General features: G+C 61.8%; 1 protein-coding gene across 4 annotated transcripts in view; it reads right to left on the bottom strand.

The window, feature by feature from the left end:
- Nucleotides 1-2830: 2830 nt before the first annotated feature.
- The window catches only part of COL26A1 (collagen type XXVI alpha 1 chain), a 168829-nt gene continuing 150607 nt past the window's right edge, over nt 2831-21052 (bottom strand). For 2 of the 4 annotated variants that reach the window (XM_030763701.2, XM_022587987.2), the window contains exons 5-13: nt 18376-18532; nt 16025-16123; nt 15180-15332; nt 13251-13334; nt 11313-11365; nt 7517-7552; nt 6307-6354; nt 4379-4463; nt 2831-3591 (exon numbers count right to left, since the gene is read on the bottom strand). In XM_030763701.2, coding sequence (XP_030619561.1) covers nt 3431-3591; nt 4379-4463; nt 6307-6354; nt 7517-7552; nt 11313-11365; nt 13251-13334; nt 15180-15332; nt 16025-16123; nt 18376-18532 — 876 coding nt within the window. In that variant the 3' untranslated portion in view covers nt 2831-3430. Of the gene's footprint in view, nt 3592-4378; nt 4464-6306; nt 6355-7447; nt 7553-11312; nt 11366-13250; nt 13335-15179; nt 15333-16024; nt 16124-18375; nt 18533-21052 lie in introns of all 4 variants that reach the window. The other 2 variants (XM_089895745.1, XM_089895746.1) reach the window with 2 other exon arrangements.

Here is a 21052-nt window from a genome sequence, read left to right as displayed (position 1 = left end):
GGGTCAGCTTCTCCCCCTCCAGTGTTTAGGGTCCTCCAAGACCTGGCCCCTGGCATCTACTTCAGTCTCCTGTGGGAATTCTGTCTGCTCATCATCTACCTCTGACCTTTGCTCACACTTGCCCAGCCCGGCAGTGCCGTCCCTTGGTCCCTTGGTCTCTTGGTGGATGTGAACTCCTCTTCCTTCTAGAACCACTCGCTGGGAGGCTGTGCAGGGCACAGCTCCCCTGACTTCTCCAGGTCCACGAATCCTGGTGCCCTGGAGGCTTGGCCTGTCCGCCCTGCTGGCACGAGCCCCCCTTGGACATTGGCTCCCTCCTGAACACCTTCTGCTCCCAGTGGCTCTGAGATGGGCCTGGGAGCACCTGGACATCCAGTCCTGGGGGAAGGGTCACTCCAGACTCTGCCGGCCCCCAACCCAGGCCTGCCCCGGAAAGTGCAGGGTCCAGGGCCAGGGTACAAAGGGAGGCATCGTACCTCTAAATATTTAAAACTTATATGTTCAGCTAATCAACTGTTAAAGAAAAGATGCTCTACACTCCTACAGTGACAAATATCCTTTCGAAGGACCAGGAAGGCCAGGTTGATTTCAGGTTGTGACCTTGCAGAGTTCTGCACTGGCCCGTGATGGCCCGGGCAGAGCTAGGCCCTTGCCCTTTGAACCATCCCACGCCGCCCACTTGCTTCTGTTTGCACTGAGGGGCTTTGTGTGTGCACGTGGACACGCACCCTGCCCGCCTGTGCTCAGTCTACACCTCCCCACCTCCAAGCAGCAGCCCCTGATCTAAGGACACTGATGCCTGTGGGGTCTGCCCTTGAGACATTCAGGCCATGGGCTGGGGGACGCTGGGGCAGCAGATCTGGGGTCCTGGGTAAGGCAGGACAATCTCTCTTAGGGCCCCCCGTCTGCCACTGGCTCAGCGAGAACGAGATGCCTCGTGTCCTGCTTCACTAAGGGGTGGGGGGGCTTAGTTTGTCAGATGGCATCGGTCCTCGCGTAGCCCCAGGAGGTGCACCGCTCCGTGAATGAGGCTTCACCCCACAAAGAGGGGGTGCTCTGGGCAGAGAGGGCTCCACTGTCACTAGATGTGGGCCTTCCGGGGACGGCCTCCTGCAGCACCGGTGGGTCGCCGCGGCCGGGCTCGGCAGCAGCTCTCAGCAGCCATCACTAGGTGTTCTTGTTGGGTAATGGGGTGGGTGTCCCCATCTGCGGGAAGGCATTCCTTTATTAACAAACTGACGTCTCATCTGGGCCAGGCCCTCGGCGGGGGCGTGGGGGAGGGAGGTGGGCTGGGAAGGTGGAAGTCAGCCAGACCCAGCCCTGCTGTGAGGGAGCTTGCGGAGTGCCAACTCGGGACGAGGATATTCTAGGGAGACAATGTGGGGCCGGGGGCAGGGGGCACCAAGCCCGAAGCTTCCGGCTGGGAACACAGGGTCTTGCAACGGGAAGGGGGCTGCCATCAGAGCAGAGCTCCCCTGGGTCCCCTCATGTGCGGTGGGGTGGCCCCAGCAAGGGTGAGCTCTGGCTGGACACGGCCTGCAGGAAGCCCTGGGTGGCATTCAGCCAGTCTCCCACCTCGGCTGAGGGCTCAGGGGAAGGTCCGAGATGCTGGGCCCCCAAGTGGATGAAAATGTCCAGGACCCCAGGCCCGGGGCAGGAGCACGGTGGGTAGGGGTCCCTTTGCCCAGAGCCCTGAGCCCTCCCCACTTCACTCTCCGTCTAGCAAAGCTGGGCCCAGGCCCAGCCCAGATGCAGCGCTGCTGGGTAGAGGATGGGGAGCCTCTGAGGGGCTCCCCTCGCTCTCCCAACCCCCCATGGGGCTCCTGGGGGGCAGAGCCAGGCCTCCCTGCCTCAGGGCCTTGTGGTCACTTTGGCTCCCAGGGGCTCCCGTCGGACACCCCTGGGGCTGGGCCTGGCCGAAGCTGACCCGGCACAGCCAGCCTCCCCAGCAGCCGCCGCCACAGGACACCAGAACACAGCGGGGAGAGCACCTTTATTGTCAGAGGGTTACAGGTTTCCCGCCGCCTCTGACCGCCCCTCCGTGAAGACAGGCCTGCAGGAAGCCACATCTTGGCTCCCACACGGCCAGCCCTGCCTCAAGGGGGGCAGTCGAGGCCTCAAGGGCAGGGAGAGGTTACCAGGGCCCGGAGGGACCAGGCCACAGCCTCCCCGGTGCAACAAGGGCGGTGGGGACGAGTCGCTCCTGCCACGAGGGGAGATGCACCTGGGGTGGCGCCAGCACCTGTGAATGTCTGAGTTTGTGGCCGTTGCTGAGACAGCAAGAGGAGCACAAGGGCCAGCCCAGGGCACAGGGGACCCGATACCGGAGAGGCCTCGAGCGCTGTGCCTTGAGAGCTGCTCTGGGGCACCGGGGACCTGGGTGTCTGCTGCGGAGCCTGGCTGGGACCACAGCGCCGAGCGTGGGAGCATCTCTCTCCAGCAGGGCCTGGGAATCAGGCAGCAATCCCTCTTCCTCCTTGGGACACAGGACTTGCTGTGTAACGCAGAAGTGGCCAACCCTGCAGCTTCCCAGAGAGCCTGGGAGAGGGCGGGGCTGCAGGGATGGCCCCTGGAGGGTGCACATTTGCATTAAATCCTGCCTCCTCCCAGCTCAACGGGGTCAGGGAGATTGGGATGCGGCGGTGGGCAATGCCAATTCAGTTTGAGGGTCCTTGCACCCCAACGCTCCTCTCTCACGGTCTCCAAGTCCACGTGACTGTTTTGGGTTTATTCAAGGTCTCCCTGGCCTCCAAGAGCAGCTACAGGCCAAGCTGCTCCCCAACCCGTGGAGCAGACCCCGAGCCCAGGCACGGGAGTCGAGGAAGGAGGCCCAGGGCCCCCGCTGTCTTGTGCTGGGCAGGGCCCTGCCCTCCTTCCCCGCTGGAGCCTCAGCAGCCGCCCGGCCCGACACCCGCCCTGAGTTTCCCCGTGAAGAGGGGAAGCTGGCACGGTAGAGAGAACATGGGTTCAAACCCTGCCCCAGCCATCCATGGTCTGGGGGCCTTGGGCAGGTGAGTTATCCTCTCCAAGCCTCTGTCCCCCGTGTAAAGTCGGGATAACAAGCCTACCTCCTAAGGGTTAAATGAGACAATGTAGGGAAGCTCCTCGGACAGGCCCGAACGATGCAGGGACCCAGTAAATGATGAGTATTACGACTATTCTCACAGCCCACCCGGCCCACCAGACCCCGTCTCCAGCAGGGAGTGCCGGTGAGGAGGGAAGGGACCAGGGCAGGGCTCTGGCCTCAGGCCCCCGCCCCTGGAGCTGCCATCTGTCCCCAAGGCCCCCAGCCCCCAGGAGCCAGTGTTCCTGACGATCGTCCAGGCCTGGAGCCCGGTCCCACTCGGGGTGTCCTCAGGTGCCAGTGGCTGCACAGGCCCCGGGGCTGGGTCTCTGGCGGAGTCGGGGCTTGTCCTGGAGCGCTGGCCTCTTACTTCCCGCTGCTGGCCCGGCCAGCGCTCCTCTGCCCAGGGTCGGGGACAAGCAGGGCAGCCAGGGAGCCATCGGGTGGGGGGCCACCACGCTTCATCTTGAGGTTGGCTCTCAGAGCGGCGTCCTGGCCGGAGCCCCCGTCAGGGGAGGCCAGGGGATCTGGAAGGAGAGCAGGAGGGTGGGCTTGCGCAGGGCCTTGGGAGCAAGCAAAGCACCTTCACTTCCAGCCCCGCCAGCAACGGAAGCTCTGTGCCCAGTGAGGACACGACAAAGCAGCAGCTGGCTTCTACTCCTCACGCATCCATTCACTCACTCATTCATCCATTCATTCGTACACTCATTCATTCATTCATCCACTCATCCAGGCGCTCATTTCATTCTCCCATTTGCTCATCTATCCATTCACCAATTCACTCATTCATCCACTCATTCATCCATTCTTCAACAAATGCTAACCAGGGCCAGGCTCCAGGCCCTGCAGAAGTGCCAGGGAGAGACATGGAAACCTCACCCCATAAGGGAACAGAAGGTTCAGCAGAGAGAGCTTGGTGGGGAGACAGGAAGGCGGCTTCAGGGAGGAAGAGATCCCGGAGCAGGTCCCGAAGTGGGAGCTGGTGTCCAGGAGGCCAAGGGACCAGCCTGAGCAAAGATGCCGAGGTGGGAAAGGGCCTGGGGTAACCAGATGACGGCTGTGTGTCACTGGACACCAGGCCATGCTGGGGAGGGACTTGGGACCTGGATGTCGGTCACGGGCAGCAGGGAGCCACGGAGGGTCCTTGAGCGGGGGTGGGACAGGGCCAGACAACCAAGTGAGGGGCCCCTGGGGCAGGGAGAGCAGGCACCAGAGGCAGCACCACGAGGGCGGCAGGGAGGCGGAACAGAGGGAGATTCGGACTCGGCGGCCGCCTGTGGGCCTGCCTGTCCCCAGGTCCTGGTCACCACGCACCGTGGACCCCAATCATGTGCTCCAGGATGAGGACCCTCTCGGCCAGGATCTTCAGCGCCTCCCGCAGCTGCTGCACCCCCTCGCCCTGGGGGGAGGAGGCAGCCAAGGTCAGGGCCATCCGGCTTCAGTGTACTGTCCCAGCCCTCCCCACGCCCGCCACTTCCCTCCTGCCCCCAACATCAGTACAACAGCCATCATAGGGCGGGCATCCCGGCGCCAGGGCTGGGGTTCGAATTACTATTCAGAGACACGGAACTTGACGCACAGAGAGGGTAACCAGAGTCCTGTGGCCACACAGCCTGGAAATGGCCGACCGGGGCTTCACACCCAGACCTGTCTGCCTCCAGCCTGGGCTCGTCCTGCTCCCATGGCTGCCTGCTGCTTCCTCTGTGTGCCCTTCTTTCCAGAAAATACTCTGCTGTGGGCAGAGCACCGAGTACGGGTCCACGGGTCGGGGGTGCTTTGCCTGTCTCCTTCCTGGCACTGCCCACCCGAGAGATTTCCAGGGTGGTCACCCGGGCAAGAAAAAGAGAGGGCAGAGCCACGGCTTCTGGAATGCCAGCAGGAGGATGCGATGATGGCACGTCTGCTTTCTGGGAGCCAGCCTACACACGGGCAAAGGACCTCGTGTGTCGAGACACGTGAATGAGCCGATTAATCGAGAAGACAGGTGACAAGGCCACTTTGAAATAAAAAGTGATGGTGGAGAGACAAGGCCCTGCCCTGGAGTCAGCAGCAAACAGGCATCTTTGGCTGGTAGAACATGACAGCTCTGTCATGACATTCAGATTAATTTAGCTTAAAACAAAAGAAAACCAAAAGCATGCTACTGAGTTACAAGAGAGAGGCCTTCCCACCACAGGCCGTGAGAAGCCGGGCTGTGGGTGGCGTCTGGGATGGGGGTGTCCCAGCTAGGAGCAGGCGGTCCAGGCCCCCTCTGTCAGGACCCGGCTAAGCCTCAGTCCCTGGGCCACAGGATGCACGCCGATGAGATGGGCCGGGGGAAGTCGTGGGTATCCTCTCTGTCTCCCCATCACAAGTGACCCCCGCATCCACATCTTCCACTGCCTCCTGTGCCCACCACGGTTGCCCTGATTCCAGCCTCTTCCCCCTTCTCCAGTCCCGCAAGGACCTCTGGAATGTCCCCTGGCCCCAGCTTCACCTCTCCAGCCCAGCCCGCCTCCCGCAGCCGTCCGCCTCCAACCTCTGCAGGTACCCCCGCCCCCGGCTTAGAGCCTCCCTCAGCTCACTCAGCTGTGTGCCCACTGAGCTGGCCAGCCCGCTGCGCCCTGACACTCCCGCGGGGCTCATTCTCAGCTTGCAAGACCTCCCTGCTGGCCCTACTGCCTCTGCCCCTTATCCATCACCCTGGTCCCCAGCCTCCTCTCCTGGTCCCCGAAGGCGTGGTTCCCCACAGCCATGCTCGCGCTCCATCTGTGCCCCCTCCCCATCCCATCTTGCCCTGGCCCCTGTGTGCTCCCAACCTCACTCTTTCATCGTCCTCTCCCACATCCGCATGCCCGTGGATCCTTCAGTCCACCACAGCGACCTTGGGCACACCCGTGTGCCAGGTGCTGTCATGGGAGAGTCCTGTCCCTGGAGAGGGACGCCACGGCTTGAAGCCTCCTTAAAAGAAAGGTCTTTTCTGCAGGTCCGTGGTTCCTCCGGCCCTCTCCGGCAGGGTCTCCCCCCGACTCAGGCCCCAGGCCGGTCACCCCATCTGTGCTACCCCATTGCAGCCAACTTCACCCTGTGCTGTAGTCGCTATTCACTCAGCTGTCTCCCCCGCTGGGCGGGACCCCCTTCACCCCGTGACTGATGCCCAGCTCAGGGCTGACGGTGTCAGTCCGGCTCTGTTGGGTACCCGCTCTCCTGCTGCGACACAGCCAAAGGGCAGGAGGGAAGCACGGGCCCAGGGGCACAGTTACCTCGGCGGTAGCTTTCTCTTCCTCTTCCCCCTTGCCGCCAGGCTCGCCCTGGGAAGAAAGTCGTGCAGTCAATGATGGGTGTGGGGTGGGGCACTTCTCCACCCTCCCCAGCTTCTCTCCCTGGGCACCCCTGCACAGCCTGGCACAGGGTTGATTTTAGGGGCTTAATTCTGTTTCTAGGGAGGGAGGAGTCAGGTTTGGAACCCCAGGAGCTCAGGTGTTGGCCCTTCTAGGGATCACGTTCCCTGCATCTCAGATCTCTGCTTCCCTGACTCTAAAATGGGGCCAGTAACATCAGCCTCACAATAACACCTAGGTGGCCACTTACTCCTGTGTGACCTTGAGCAAGTTACCTTACCTCTCTGTGCCTCGATTTTCCCATCTCCAAAATGGAGGTAATAATAGCCTCATAGAGCTATTAGGAGGATTAAATAAATCAATCTCAATAATAAGCTTGGAGAAGGCATGGCTTTGGAGGCTAACACTCCTGCATTTAAATCTTGGCTCTACCGTTGCCTAGCTGTGTGACCTTGGGCAAGTTGCTTAACCTCTCTGAGCCTTAGCTGCCAGTTGTGGCAAATAGGGAAAATAAAGCACTGTCTCATGGGGTCACTGTGAAGCTTAAACACGCTATGGATGAAGAGGGTTTCCACATAGAAGATGCTCAGCAAAGATCCACCCCTTTGCCCCCAGCCCCATGCCCCTGACGTAAGACTTGGGCACGAAGGAGGTACCCACCTCCTTGGCCCTGGAGATAGGGGCTGAGACTCATGAATTCTTATTTCCAAGAGGGGAATTAGAGGTCAGCTATCTATGTCTCTATTCCTAGAAGGTTCAGAGAAGGCAAGGGACTCTGCAGGTCACACAGCACATTAACCCAGGGGCCTGGGCTCCCTGGAAGGGACCTCAGGACTCTCATCCAAGCCTTGCAACAGGAGGCTATTTCAGTCCTTACTTCATACGCTCAGCGAGGGGCTCCCACCTCCCGAAGTCACCCCTTCTCAACTTGGGCAGCTGGCACTGCACCCAGGTTGCCCGTTTCTCTCCCCCTGCCCCATCCTGGCTGGGCTGGATCCGGCCATGCCTGGGGAAGCTGGGGGGCTGAACTCAGCCAGGCCGCCTGGGGCAGACGCCCGCCCACCTGGTACCCTGGGCCTGCACCAGAGCCCATCGTCCTGGGGGTGGCCCATCCACACAGCCCCACACTTACAGGCTGCCCTGTCACACCCCGCTCTCCAGCCAGGCCCTGTAGAAAATCAAACAAAGTAGATTAGGCTTTGCCTGCCCTTGACAACCTCTCAGTCCTCCGCTGGCCCTCCCCCTGCACTGGGCTCTGGAAATCTGAAAAATGGATGCGAGGAGGAGGGTGGTGCAGAGGAAACACGAAGGCCACAGCCGGGGGCCTCCCCAGTCCTGGCGCCCCCGCCACTGGCCTGTGAAATGGGGCAATGCCAAGTATGGTTATCACTCGGAGAAGGGGACCAGATGGCAAAGCACACATCCCCCCAGCACACGAGAGAGGGGTCCTCAGAGAACGAGTGGCAGCAATGGTGGTCGTGAGGGTGCCTGCGTGGACTCCCCACCAGCGCTGATGCCCAGCCGGAAGGCTCCCCGGGGCCCCAGGCCTGTGCATCCAGCCGTCCTCCAACACCCTTCCCCGGCCAGCCAGGAGATGCCCCCCCTCAACTTCTCCAAAGTGGAACTCCCTGTTCCCCCTCCAGACCCACCCCCACCCTGCAGTCTCTCCTCTCGGAAACGGAAACGGCTCCACGGTCCCGCAGCTGCTCCCACACACACCTTGGAGTTAACCTTTCCTTTCCCTCCCTCACCAAATTTATTCCATCAGCCAGACCTGTCAGGTTCACTTTCTAAGTATGTCTGTTCACGTTGCCGTTTCCTCTGCGCTGCTGTGGCCTCCTCCCTGGTCTCCCTGCCCCACTGCCACCTCCCCCCCCTTCCATCCCTCCCTCAATAGCCAGAGGGGCCTTGGAAAGCTGTAAATCAGGTCACGGACTCTCCCTCCCTGAACCTCGATGAGTCCCCTTTCCACTGTGACCCAAATCCACACATCAGCCCTGCAGGTAAAGCCCTGCCCACATCCCCACCTCATCTCACCCCACGCTCTCCTCCGCTCAGTATGCGCCAGGCGTTTCCCTGCTTCAAGACCTCTGCACCTGCCCTTCCCTCGACCTGGAATGCTCTTGGCATCTCTGTAGGACTTCCGGTTCCTCGGGTCTCAGTCGGAATGTCACCTCCTCCTATCTGTCACCCCCTCCTGTCACCATAGGTCCTTTCCCAGTTATTCTCTATCACGTCTGCCTCCTGCACTAGACGATCAGCTACCGGAGGGCAGGGATCCCCACGTCCTTGTTCCTGTGCCCAGTACAGTGTCTGAAGCAACTGAGGCCCCAGGACATACATAGTTAATGAATAGCATTCATTAAGGGTCTCCGAAGAGCCTGGCATTCTCCACCTGTTTTCCCCATTATTTCTCACAACGAACCTACCCAGAAGAGATTTTTATCCTCATTTCTCAGATGGGGAAACTGAGGCCCAGGGGCTCAGGGACTTGTTTAGGGTCACCCAGCTGGAAATTGGCAGAACCAGGCTTCAAACCCAGGGCTGTCCGTCCTACTCGAGAAAGTCGGGACCACGTGTTCCCCTGTTATTGTCCCTTCTCGCTCTTATTTGACCCCTGACTAGGAGACATCCCTCCCCACAGACCGCCAATTCTCAGAGGCCTCGACTCCTTGGCAAGGATGGAGACAGAGACTGGGTCATCAGACTGGCCCCACCATCCACAATGAAGCCACAGTCCAGCCCACCTGGTGGCCATTCTGACATTGTCAATACTGGGACGATGGAGCCTTGGAACCCAGCTCCATCCCTGCAGTGTAGGGGCCTCGGTGGGTCCTGGCAGTGGGTCCTGGAAGGGGGCTCTTCGACACCTGTTCAGTGGGCCCTGGGGAGCCAGGGCCATGCCGGGAACTGTCTGGTGCCCCTGGCATCCCAGCCCTGGCTACAGACCCTCAGGTTTAAGGAAGGACCACCGCAAGGAGGAAAGGGGCCAAGATGCCGCCAGCCTGAAGACGCCCCAGGCTGGTGCCCGGTCATGCCGCCTCGAGCGGGGCTGGACGCGCAGCTCTGACTTGGTCCCCTTGAACCTGTTGGAATCTTGCAGGCCCTGGGTCCCCACAAGGCTGCTGTGGGCACGGTCTGCACAGCCACCCAAGGCAGCCCTGCCCGCAAGGGCCTGGAAGACCCTAAAAATCAACCAGCCGGCAGGATCAACCACCCCAAAGCACCCACTGCATTCTTGGCACTCTGCTGTCTGCTGTGTGACTCTGGCAGGTGACAGAGTCTCTCTGAGCCTCCACCGCCCCATTGCTGGGATAGAATGATGGGATCCCTTCGCATCACTGACCTGCCCTGTCGCTGTGCGCTTGGGCCTCTGGAGGAGCCCCACTGCCCCCAGCCCTTCCCATGAGAGTATCTGTTGGCCTTTCACACGCCCCCCTCCCCCTCTTCCTGCCCTTTTGTCAGGGCTGAGCAGGCCCAGCCTGAAGGGAGGAGGGAGCCCCCAGCACCAGAGAAGCAGGAGAGACCGCGCTGCTGGCACAGGGCTCCTGGCGTGTGGAGCTCGGCCAGACGCCCCCTGCCAAGCTCCTACAGCTCCCGGGGCCTCTCCGACCCTCACCGCAGTCCTGTCACTGTCATTCTCTCTCACCCGCCCCCACCCCTTCTCTCTGGGGCCCGGGCCTGTGGCTGGGAGCCTGAGGGGCCAGGAGGGTGCTCTGGGGCACCCAGACCCCTGGCTAAGCTGGCCACCCCACCTGACTCAGGGGCAGATCAGGTCTGAGGGCCTCCTGTCCCCGCTGCAGCCACCCCCTCCCCCAGGCCCCCGCCTGCCGGCCTGGTATGTACCACACCCACCCTGGCTCTGCCCTACGCCGTGCACCCCACTGGCCCTTCTCCTCCACGCTGCATCCTCCTGGTGTGAAAACATGAGGGGGACAACAGAGAGAGATCAGGAGCCGTGAGACACTGGTTCTTTGACGTCTAGAACATGTGCTCTAGAGGGCTGGGCTGTGGCCCCGGGCTCCGGCTGTGTCCTCGGCTGGCGTGGCTGGTGCCCTCCCTGTGTCTGGGGAATATTTGTCAAATGTCTAAAGGGATTAATGAATGTGTGGGACTCCTGAGGTCCCAGCACCCACAGGGCCAAGGCCCGGATCCACCTCCCTTGCAGTGGGAGCAGGGGCACCTCTCAGCCACTCCACCCCACCCGGGCCTGAGTTCCAGGGACCTCGGAGCCCTCGGTCTGGACAAGGCCCAGGGGAGGGGCTGCAGGAAGCTCCATGCAGACATCCCCAGCCGCCACCCTTGCTGCCTCCACGTCCAGGACCCTCCTCTCCTCCACGTGACCTCCCCCCCCAGGCCCCTGGGCCCCTGCGGCACAAGGCACATCCCCCCGGCAATTTATTTCTCTTTCACTCCCTGTGACAATCCACCAGGGAGGCCCTGTACACCCCGTCTTAGCACCTGAGGAAGCCGGAGCCCAGAGAGGCTACCTTTCTGCCCGAGGTCACACAGCTGGGAGGCAGAGCAAGCTGGGGTTCCGGGCCACACAGTCAGGTGTCAGAGTGGCCCCCGCACAGGCAGGTCTCCTTGAGAAGGGGCCACGGGCTGGGGTGGACGTTCTGTGATCCTGGCCCAGCTCCACCACACCCTCTGGACGACCTCGAGTGGCACCTGGGTCTCAGCTCACTGATGAACCGGGAGCCATGTTAGCACCTCCCTGGCGTAGGCGGAGTGAGCAGCAGAGGGTCGCTGCTGCTAACAAAACCAGGGCCCCACGCCTGCCTTCCCCTGGGGCCCGCCTGGACCCAGGTGGGGACCGGCCAAGTGGGCTGGCTCCTTCCTGAGCAACTGTGCTGGTAAGAAACCTGGCTCCTCCTTTCCTGGCGAGACAATGTCCCCTCCCTTGCCAGAAATGGGAAAGACCTTACCTGGGATCCTGGTGCACCTGGGGGTCCAGGGGGACCGTGTGGTCCAGGGGGACCTGCCGGCAGAGTCACAGATGGTCACCTGGGGCCAGAGAAGCCCACTGCCCCCATCAGCTCTGGAGAGGACCTTCCCACCCTCCCACCCCAGTCCCTGCCCTGGGTCTGTCTCCATGGGCAGCAAAGGAAGGTGCGGTGAATGAATGGTGGAGGAGGGGGGCACCCGCTCCCTTGGCCTCCCCTGCCGACCGCCAGAGCAGAAAGCCCACCTCCACCCACTCTCCCTGCAGCCCTGACACCACAACCAGAGCCTCATCCACGGGGCCACCCCACAGCCCCTCCCCAGCCGGCTAGTCCTCCGGCAAATCTCGAGTCTCTCCCTCCTCGGGACCTCAGACCTGACCCCTGTGAAGCCATCCTTCTTGCCTGGGTTACTGCTGCCTGACCATCTGCCCTCCACGCAGCCCCCCAGAGTGACCTTTCAAATAGGTCCCTCTCAGCCCAGCCTCCTCCACCTTCATCAGTCAGATACCCCCTTCTGGAAAGTTCCTCTGCATCCGTGCCTTTGCCGATGCTGTTGCTTCCTCCTGGAGCTTCTCCAACCCCTCCACACCCCAGCAAACTCTTTGCTACTAGTCTCAGGCTAAGCGTCACCTCCTCCAGGAAGTCCTCCAGGAACCTACACCGCCTCTTCTCTAGGCAAAGCCCTGACAGACCAGCCGCCACCTCTGGCCACTGTCGGTTTACATGCCTGCCCCCCACCACGGGCCAGGGAGTGCCCAGAGGGTCAGGCCAGGCCTGACGGGTGCAGCACAGGAAGTGGTGTTCCTGACTGAACTTCCCGAATGCTTGGAAGAGCGAGGCCTCCGTCCCCAGTGGTTGGCACAGGTCTGCGCCTCTTGGGCTGCTAGGCTGTACCAATGTGCCCCCGGCACGCTTAGGGAGGACCTGCAGGAAAGTGTACCCCTGGTGGGGTGACGATCTGGACTCAGTCTAGCTAAAGGACAAACACCCTCCCAGCTCACTCCCAAATACCACCTTTTAAATGGGGCCACCCCGGCCCAGCTGCTCGCCCAGCCCTGCTTTCTCAGACCCTGTGGGATTCACTGATAGTATGTGGGTACTGTTCGCCTTCTCCACTAGAATGTAAGTACCACGAGGACGGGAATCTTCGTTTGGTTTATTTAAGTATCCCAGGAACTTAGAACACTGCCCAGCTGAACAGTGCTCGGTGAATATTTCCTGAATTATGAGAGAGTGAATGAATGACAGAGAATGAGTGCCCGGGTCTGGAGCCCTAATCAAGAGGCGCCCCACCCGCCGGCCCCCAGGGCCTCTGTTGCTCGTTCATTCACAGGTAGAACCTGTCAGAGGAGACGTCCACACACCCGGGTGCCAGCCCCGCCCCACACTCCCCTCCTCCCCCAGCGAGGGTCCCATCCCGTCCCCTCCCCACACTCCCCTCCTCCCCCAGCAAGGGTCCCATCCCATCCCTGCCCCACAGTCCCCTCCTCCCCCAGTGAGGGTCCCATCCCATGCCCTCCCCCAGGGCCCTGCTCTCTGCCTGCAGGCCCAGGGCCTCCTGTCTCTTATGGGCACCTGCCCCACCAGCTCCCTGCGTCTCCCGCATGGCCCCCACACCGCCCGTGCAGACCCATGCCTCCCCATATCCAGAGCATCCCTGCTCCGGCTCACACGAGGGCAGCCCGGGGCTGCATCATGTGGGTGTCAGGCCTTGTTCTGGCAGAAACACTGTGTCCAGTCCCAGGGGAGCTGCCGCCGGGAGCAAGAGGCCCCACCTCAAGCCACTGCTGGCTGGGGCAGACCCAGTGCCCTGCCAAGGCCATGACCCCCAACTGGCCCCCTCAAGGCCCCTTGGTCCAGGCCAAGCCCAGGAGGGGTTACCAGTGGAGACCAGCCTGTGCTGTTGCCCTCTGTGCTCACCTGGAGGGCCGGGGGGGCCCCGGGGCCCTGGGACGCCCGCCAGCACCGTGTCCACGGCGGCAGAGGCCAGCTGCGCGTCTGCATCTGCGGGAAGGGCAGAGCGGCCCGTGACCTGGGGGGCAGGGCCGGCGGGGCTGGGGGGCTACAGCTGAGATTCCCCGGAGCTAGGATGGGCATGCCCGGCCCCGCTGGGCCTCACTGCAGCCCTGGTGAGCAGACGTCATTGCTCCCACAACTCGAGAGGAGCACACAGAGGCCAAATCAGAGGGCAGGGGAAGCCCCGTGGGCTCCATTTAAAGCACAAACTCCTTCCTGAACACTCCAGGCCCTTGACTCTGGCCCCACCTTGCTTACCACCCAGGCTGGACGCTCTTCCAGGGTCCACCCCACATACCCATCCTGATGTACCTGGCTAGCTCACGCCTGTGGGGCCTCCTCCAGGAAGCCCTCCTTGCCCACCCCTCTGAGCTGCAGGGCCCTGGGCTGCCTCCATCAGGGCCCCAGAGCCGGGTGGAGTCTGTGTAGTGGCCTGGGTCTCTCCAGGGTGAGCCCCGTGTGACTTCACCCTGCCCTATTCTCAGAGCCAGGACCAGACAGCCAGGCTTGGAAACGTCTGGATGGGGGTGGCTGCCTCTGCCTCTCCCTCCACTCATGGAAGCCTGGAGAGCCCTTCCATAGGCCTCACAGCGGTGGCCTTCTACAGGTTCTCAGTCCTGGCCAGCCAGGTGCCCCCACTGGGGCACCCCCCCACTGTCCCCAAACATTCACACCTGGGTCTTCCAGGAAAGCTGCCCTCCCTCGAGGGCCCCAGGGCTGGGGAAGGAGGGTCCTGTCTGAGGAGGGCTCCCAGCACTAGACGTGGCAGGCGGGCAGTGCCAGATGCAGGGCATCGCGCCCAGGCCAGGGCAGAGGCTGCAGCTCTCCTGGCCCAGGGGTGCCGGTTGCTGAGCCCTTAGACTCCCAAGGCACTTTACACGCATCATCCATTCTCCCCACTAGGGGGCACCACTGAGCCCACCGTGAGGGTGAGGCGGTTGGGCCGTCAGGGAGTTAACACTTTCTCCTGCCCCTGTACCCACTGAGGGCAGCCCAAGCCCCTCAGTCCCCTTGGGAATAAGCCCCTCCCTCATGGCTGGGGCCTGTGTTTTTTCACCCCCAGAGCAACTCCATCAGGATGTATTACCACCCCTCCTCTACGGATGGGGAAACTGAGGCTCAGAGCGAGACACAGGTCTTAACGCTCAGGGGAGGGCTATGCTGCCGCGGGGCGGAGGGGGCAGAAGCACCAGGAGGAGGGGCTTGGGTTTCTCCGACAGCCGACAAAGCGGTCCCTGGGATGTCACCCATTCAGAATTTCAAGTCAATCCTGCTTCTTAAAACCCTTCACACTCCCCAGGGCCCTTAACCAAAACGATGCCCGCCGTGGGCTGCCGGCCCCACCCCCACCCCCGTCCTCGGGGCCTTCCTGGAACCGCCCTCCCCGCGCGCTGGGGCGGCTGTGTGTGTGCTCAGAGGCGTCCTCTCGCGCTAGACTGTAGCCTCTGCAGGCAGGAGGCTGTTTTGCTCAAGGCTGTACGAGGCGGGCGGGTAAAAACAGAGTCCCACACGTCGTAGGTGATCCATCAACACATGTCCAGTGGCCTACAGTGAGGGGATTTGTGGAGAGGACATGGGGTAACGGATGACCCGAGGCCAGGCCAGAGAGCGGAGTGACCCGTGGGGGTCAGACCCCGGGGCAGGAGCTGAGCGTGGGTTGCCGCCCCACCCCGCGTCAGTCCCCCCCTGGCGACCCCGCCCCCCACTTGGCAGAGCCAAGGCTCCCCTCACTGACAGTCCGCTTGCTTCATGGGGTCCTCTGGGGAGGGCTGGTCCCCCCGAAGACAGGCTCAGGCCCGCCCTCCCGCCCCACCCCTCAGGCATGCCACTCACTGTCCTTGTCTGTCGGCGGCTGCAGGGAGTAGAGGACGCCTTGGGGGCCGTTTGGAGGGAGGCCTGGGCTGCCTGCTGGGCCGGGGGGGCCGGGGGGGCCGGGGCGCCCCATCTCTCCAGGAAGCCCACGGGGCCCTGGCGGCCCCAAGAGGCCTGCAGTGGGGAGGAGAGGAGTCACAGGAGGGCCGGGCCTCGTGGCTGATGTAACAGAGACGAGAAGCAGACCCTGAAGGGCACGGGGCTGGCGAGGGCCGGGGGTGACCTCCAGGCCCAGGGACACCCTGGAGGGCTCTTCCGGGAGCTAATAACATGAATTCCCCTTCCCAGCCCAGTGCACAGGGGACCCGGGGCAGCTGGATGGGAGGTGAGGGAGGCAGGAACCACAGAACCAGTGGGGGCTCCGGCCAGATGCCCTCTGCCCGCTCCAGGGACCTCAGCTCTGGGGAAGGGGCACCAAGGGTGGCAGCCAGCCTGGGCCAGCCCTGTACCTGCCCTGACAGAGACCAGGAGGAGCTGGGTGGTCTCTGGAGGTGTTGTTTACATGGCTGAGCACAACCCCCAGCCCCCAGGAGCCCCCCCCGCCACGGAAACCTGCGCCCACAACTCCAGAAGCCTTCTCTTCCCACAGCCCGGGGCGAGACGGAGCCCTAAGGTGCTTGGGGTGAGGCTGCCGTAAGGGTGGCAGTGGGAAGAAGTGAGCCTGGAGCCCCCCAAGATGGCAGTCATTAGCCCCAGCAAGAAAGGGGGTGTCTGGGATGCCTCGCCTGCTCAGACAGGGGAGAAACCCCAACCCCCTTCCCCCAGTGGACAGAGTCAGGTCGGGATGTGTGGGGGGGTGTCCTTACCAGGAGGACCCGCTGGGCCCTTCTCTCCTGCCTGGCCCCGGTCACCTTTGGAGCCTGGGGGACCTGCAGGCCCTGGTGGTCCCGTCTGTCCCGGGGGCCCTGGGGATAGAATGAAATGAGGCCTGAGAACACTGTGGGCTGACCTGCCCCCCCGTGGCTCCAGGCTTGACCACCTGGGCTGTCCGGTCAGACCTGCCTCCAGGAATCCGGCCCACCTGGGGCCCCTCACAATGGGCAAAGGGACCATCACTAGCTCACATCAGTCATTACAGCTTGCAAACCATTTTTGTTCCTATTAAATTCTATGATCTCAAGAGCTACTTGTGTCCCCACTTGACAGATGGGAAAACTGAGGCTCAGAAAGGTGTGGCCCTTTGCTCAAGGTAGCAGAGCCAGGCTGTAAATGAGTCAGAATCCTCTCTCCGCGTCCTGCTGTCTCCTTGCTCAGGCTCAGGAACTGGGCTTCTGGCAAAGAGCTTCCCAATGAGGCCTCCTTAGAGACCCCAGGAAGCCCTGAAGGACATGCCTGCCCAGCTTCACGGTCTCCAGGCCCCACGGGTGGGCAAGAGTAGATGGAGAGGCCAGAGTCCCCCTGTGTGGCCTGGGGACAGCCCCTTCTCTCCCTCTGGAAGCCCTGGGCCTGGGGAGGATGCTCAAAAATGCCTGCTGAACTGATGGAGGCCCTGGAGCTGCCGGTTTCCAGAGAGATTCCCACCTGCTCGCGAGGATTCCAGGGTTCACCCAGGTGTCAGCATTTGTAGGGTTTGTGCTCCACTTGGTGGCCATTCTTTGGAACTGCACGTCCCGGTAAGAAGAAAGGTGCCCCAGGAGACCTGGAGCCCGTTCCAGCTTCCTCCCTCCCCTCCAGGGGGTGTTGGGGCCTGGGTCCTCCAGGGGATGAGAAGCCCCCCTTCCCCCCAGCCCCCGCTCCCTCCTCAGTCCCAGAAGAAGGATCTGAAGATGAGCATGGGGCAGCCCTCTGGAAATGAGACTTTGGGGAGAGTGGCTAGAGAGGTGCGGGGCAGGGGGGGGCCCAAAGTGAGATGCCCCCTCCTCTCATAGCAGGCCTAAGCTCACCCCTACACCCTGCCAGCCTCCAGAGACTACAGAATATCTGATGCTTCCCTGGCCCCCGGACTGGCTACTGGAGGCAACTCTCCCACTGCTGGGGGTCTACAGGCAGGGAAGGGGATGGAGCTGAGTCTGGGCAGGAGTGCTAAGAAGCTGGGGGCTCAACCTGGGGACAGGAGGAGGGAAGGTGTCACCTGCAAAGGGCTCCAGTGGGTCCGAGAATCACTGAGTCAAAATGGCCCTGGATCGCTGGGTGACCCCAGGGGTCACTTTTCGGAGCCTCAGTTCTCTCCTCTGTAACCTGAGCTTTACGAGTTTACTGGAATGATTAGCAATGATATCTGTACAGACTAGGGTGATATAAAAATATTTAATAACTGGCACAGCACGGTTACTGACCAGTCAGACAAGACCTCAGCCTTAAACCCTTGAGTTCAGCCACACAGACAGTGCCAGCTTACTGCCCAGGGTAAAGCCCCAATGCTTCTCCTGGCACGTGGCAGGCATTCAACAATGCTGACTACCAGTATTACAGTTATTATTACTTTCTGCAGTCCCAGGGGCAGAGCCCAAACCAATGGATAGAAACTGCAGAGAGAAAACATTTACCTCTGACTTCAAAGTGTGGTGGGAAGGGTGAAAACAACAGGTGACTGGATGTCTTCCAACTTGGGTCAGAGAGTTCAGAGAGGATCCCCCAGAAGGGGGGCAGTCAGTAAGCTGCCCGTCCCTGGTGGTATGCAGGCAGGGGCTGCTGTAAAATTGGATGGAGCTGGGCTGGGGGCCTAAGTGCGGATGCTAAGGGGCAGCAGGGAAGTCAGCGAGCACAGTAGCTGGACTGTGAGGCAATAAGGAATGGTGAGGACTGCGGCAAACTGCAGACCTTGAACGGGGTCTGCAGGGGCAGCTGTGACTTAGCTGCAGCCAATTGTTTCTCTTTCTTTAAATTTTTTTTTAATATATATTTTTGGCCAAACCACACGGCATGTGGGATCTTGGTTCCCTGACCAGGGATCAAACCCGTGCCCCTTGCATTGGAAGTGTGGAGTCTTAACCACTGGACCACCAGGGAAGTCCCAGCCAATTGTTTCTATTAAGAGACGGCCAACCCCAATGGCCAGATCTTCCATTTTTCTAAGAGAAGCGAGAAATCCTGGTTTTTATGTGAAATCCCCCCAGGTTTTAAACATTAGCTCAGTTTTGCAAAATACCACGTGGGCATGTATGACCTCCTTGTGCAGGCCCTGGGAGGCCATGCCTCCCCTGTAGGCCTCACTCACCGGCCGGGCCCGTGGGCCTTCTCCTTTGGGGCCCGGGGTGGGCGAGAGGGAGGGCGTCAGGGAGGAAATCCTCATTCCAGGGCGGTGGGGTGCTCTGGGGGGTTGGCAGGTCATTGTCTGGGCCTGAGGGCCGCTCTGCTGCTTCCAGAAGGAGAACCTGGGCCGGAAAAGGGCAGAGGGTCAGGCCCCGGCCAGGCCGGGGACACATGTGAATGGGAACGTGTGCCCCAGGAGACCAGCAGCTGCCCGCTGCTCTTGGGACCACCAGTCCCCTCGCTGGAATGTTCTCCCACCCCTGCCCCCCTCCCTTTCCCATTTCAGGAAGCCCTCCTGACCCTTGGGCTCAGGCAGGTCCCCTTTGGACACGTTCAGAGTCACCGTACTTTTCTCCTAGAGTGGCTGTCACTGGAATTAGACACTGGCTGTTGGAATAACGACCACGGTCACCTCCACTTCACCGGCTCCTCTCAAGGGAGGGACTGGGCCCGCCTGTCCCCCACACTGCCTGGCTCAGGGCACAAACAACGCAGTCAGGGAATGTTTGTGGATGAACGGATGGATGGATGGAGGGAGGGAGGGAGGGAGGGGCAGAGGGAAAGAAAGGGAAGGGGAAAGGAAAGGAAAGAAAAAAAGAAGAAGAAAGAAAAGAAAAGAAGGAGAAAAGAATAAATAAATGGGCCCAGCTTGACGCATGATATTTAGCAGGAGCTCCAGAGAAACAGAAGTGGCCGTGGTCACTCAGGGCCAGCCTGGAAAGCAACCTGTCCTCTCCCCTGGAGGAAAGCAGGGGTCAAAAACCGAAAGGACCCAGGGCCTCAGTGGGAGACTCTCCCTAATTCACGTGAACTGGGAGCCAGGAGGCCTCAGAGAGGCCCTGCTGTCCCCAAAGAGGCTAGCAGGGGGCGCTGCGTGCCCAGGATCTGCACAGGGCAGGCAGGCAGCTAGCACACGGTAGACCCCCCACCCCAGCAGAGGGGGCCTTGGGGTTCCCGGGCCATATCAGATGGAGCCCAGCTTCCTGTCCCGATCTGCCAGACAGGAAGGAAGAAGCCCAGTGTCTCACGTCCCCTCCAGCTCTTAGAAACCCGAATCCCGCGTCCTGCTAGAGTCTCCAACTCAGTGTGTGAGATGAAAGTGTTCTGAGTATGGAGCTGAGGGTGGGCCTGGCTGGGCACACCCCCGCCGCCCCCCAGGCCCCCCCCGCCCCTCCCATTAGAATCACTGGCGTCTAATTCCACAGGTTTTGCTGCCTGAAGGCATCCAAACTCCAGCCCCCCGGCCTATACCCCACCCCACGCCCACCCCAACGCGGGAGTCCATACTTCCCAGAGGGCCTAACGGGCCCCCAGGCCTCTTCCAGTGCCCCTCCGCCTGCCTGTGGCCCTCGCTCCGCCCGTGATGTCCCCCCTCCCCAGGCCTGTGGCCTCAGGCTCTGCGACAGCCCTCTGCCTCCCCCACCTCCGCCTGCCCCCTCCCTCTCCTGCAGCCCCCGGTCCCCACAATCAACAGCAGTGCATGAGGACCTCCTGCAAAGCAACCCCCCTAAAAACCGCCGGTATCTCCACACACTTCGTACACAGGCGCCCGCCTTGGCCTCACCTGCGTCTCTTCCACTCCGCTCTGCTCCAGCTGCCCTGAACTCTCCCAGTGCTCCTCAAGCCCAAGACCGCCCCACCTCCAAGCCCAAGCTCCTGCAGGGCCCTCCACCAGCCCTGCCCACAACCCCGACCCCCGGAAGATTCTGAGATCCAGTGAGCTGTCCCCTCCTCCCTGTGTCTGTCTGACCCTCTGGGCAGAAGGGGGGCCTCCCCTCCTGTGTGTCACCTCAGCTCCTGTACAATCACTTTGTGCCCACAGCCAGGGCGGCGGTGGGAGCAATGCCACCAGCCCCGCCCTCAGGAGTAGGGACCACCTGCGGAGGGGGCGCCCTCCTTGCTCTGGGTCCCCAGAACACAGCACAGGTTAAGTGCCATGTGATGGGGGAAGCTGAGACCCTGCTACCAGCCAGGCTGGTTTGAATCCCTGCTCTCCTACTAGGTGACCACTGTGTGACCTTGTGCAAGCATTGTGACCTCTGTGGGCCTCAGTTTTCCCATCAGCAAAATGGGGGTGATAACACTGACCCTGCAGGGCCACGGGAGATCGGGAGCGCTCAATACATGGGCAACCCGGTTAGTCCTGCTGATGCTGGGACGGTGGGGGGCGGGGTCACGGGAACAAACGGTGGCCTTCCCAGCGCCCAGGCCTGGCTGGCTGGGCTGAGGCTTTGTGGCTGTGCAGAAAGGGTCCCTCTGAGTGCCCCTCCCACCAGTTCTGCAGTGTCCTGGGGCCTGGATGACAGAGTCTCTGAGGACTCTTGGGAACAAAGTGGCACCCCTGCATCAGATCTCAGGTCCCCATCTGTGTTGGGTGCGTGGGTTCCTGACCCTTGAGGCTCTGGTGACCCCCAGGGCCCCTGTCTCTCAGCCCCTCTCCTTTCTGGTCCTCACAAGGGCTTATGAGGCAGGAAGGGCCACTGCAGCCCCATCACAGGTGAGGTGGAAATAGAGGCTCAGAGACTGCAAGTGACTTGCCCAAGGTCACCCAGCAAGTAGGTGGTGGGGCCAGGGCCCCATGTGGTGCCTCACCCACCTCCCCACAGCCGGGCCACAACTTGGCCTCAGTGGAGCTTCACGGA

Source organism: Delphinapterus leucas, chromosome 15, assembly GCF_059928025.1.
Source record: "Delphinapterus leucas isolate spDelLeu-1000000601 "Yukka" chromosome 15, BTC_Dleu_Yukka2, whole genome shotgun sequence".
In the NCBI taxonomy this organism is placed as follows: domain Eukaryota; kingdom Metazoa; phylum Chordata; class Mammalia; order Artiodactyla; family Monodontidae; genus Delphinapterus; species Delphinapterus leucas.
The sequence above is the reverse complement of the archived record's forward strand: the minus strand, read 5'-3'. Positions and strand labels throughout refer to the sequence as shown.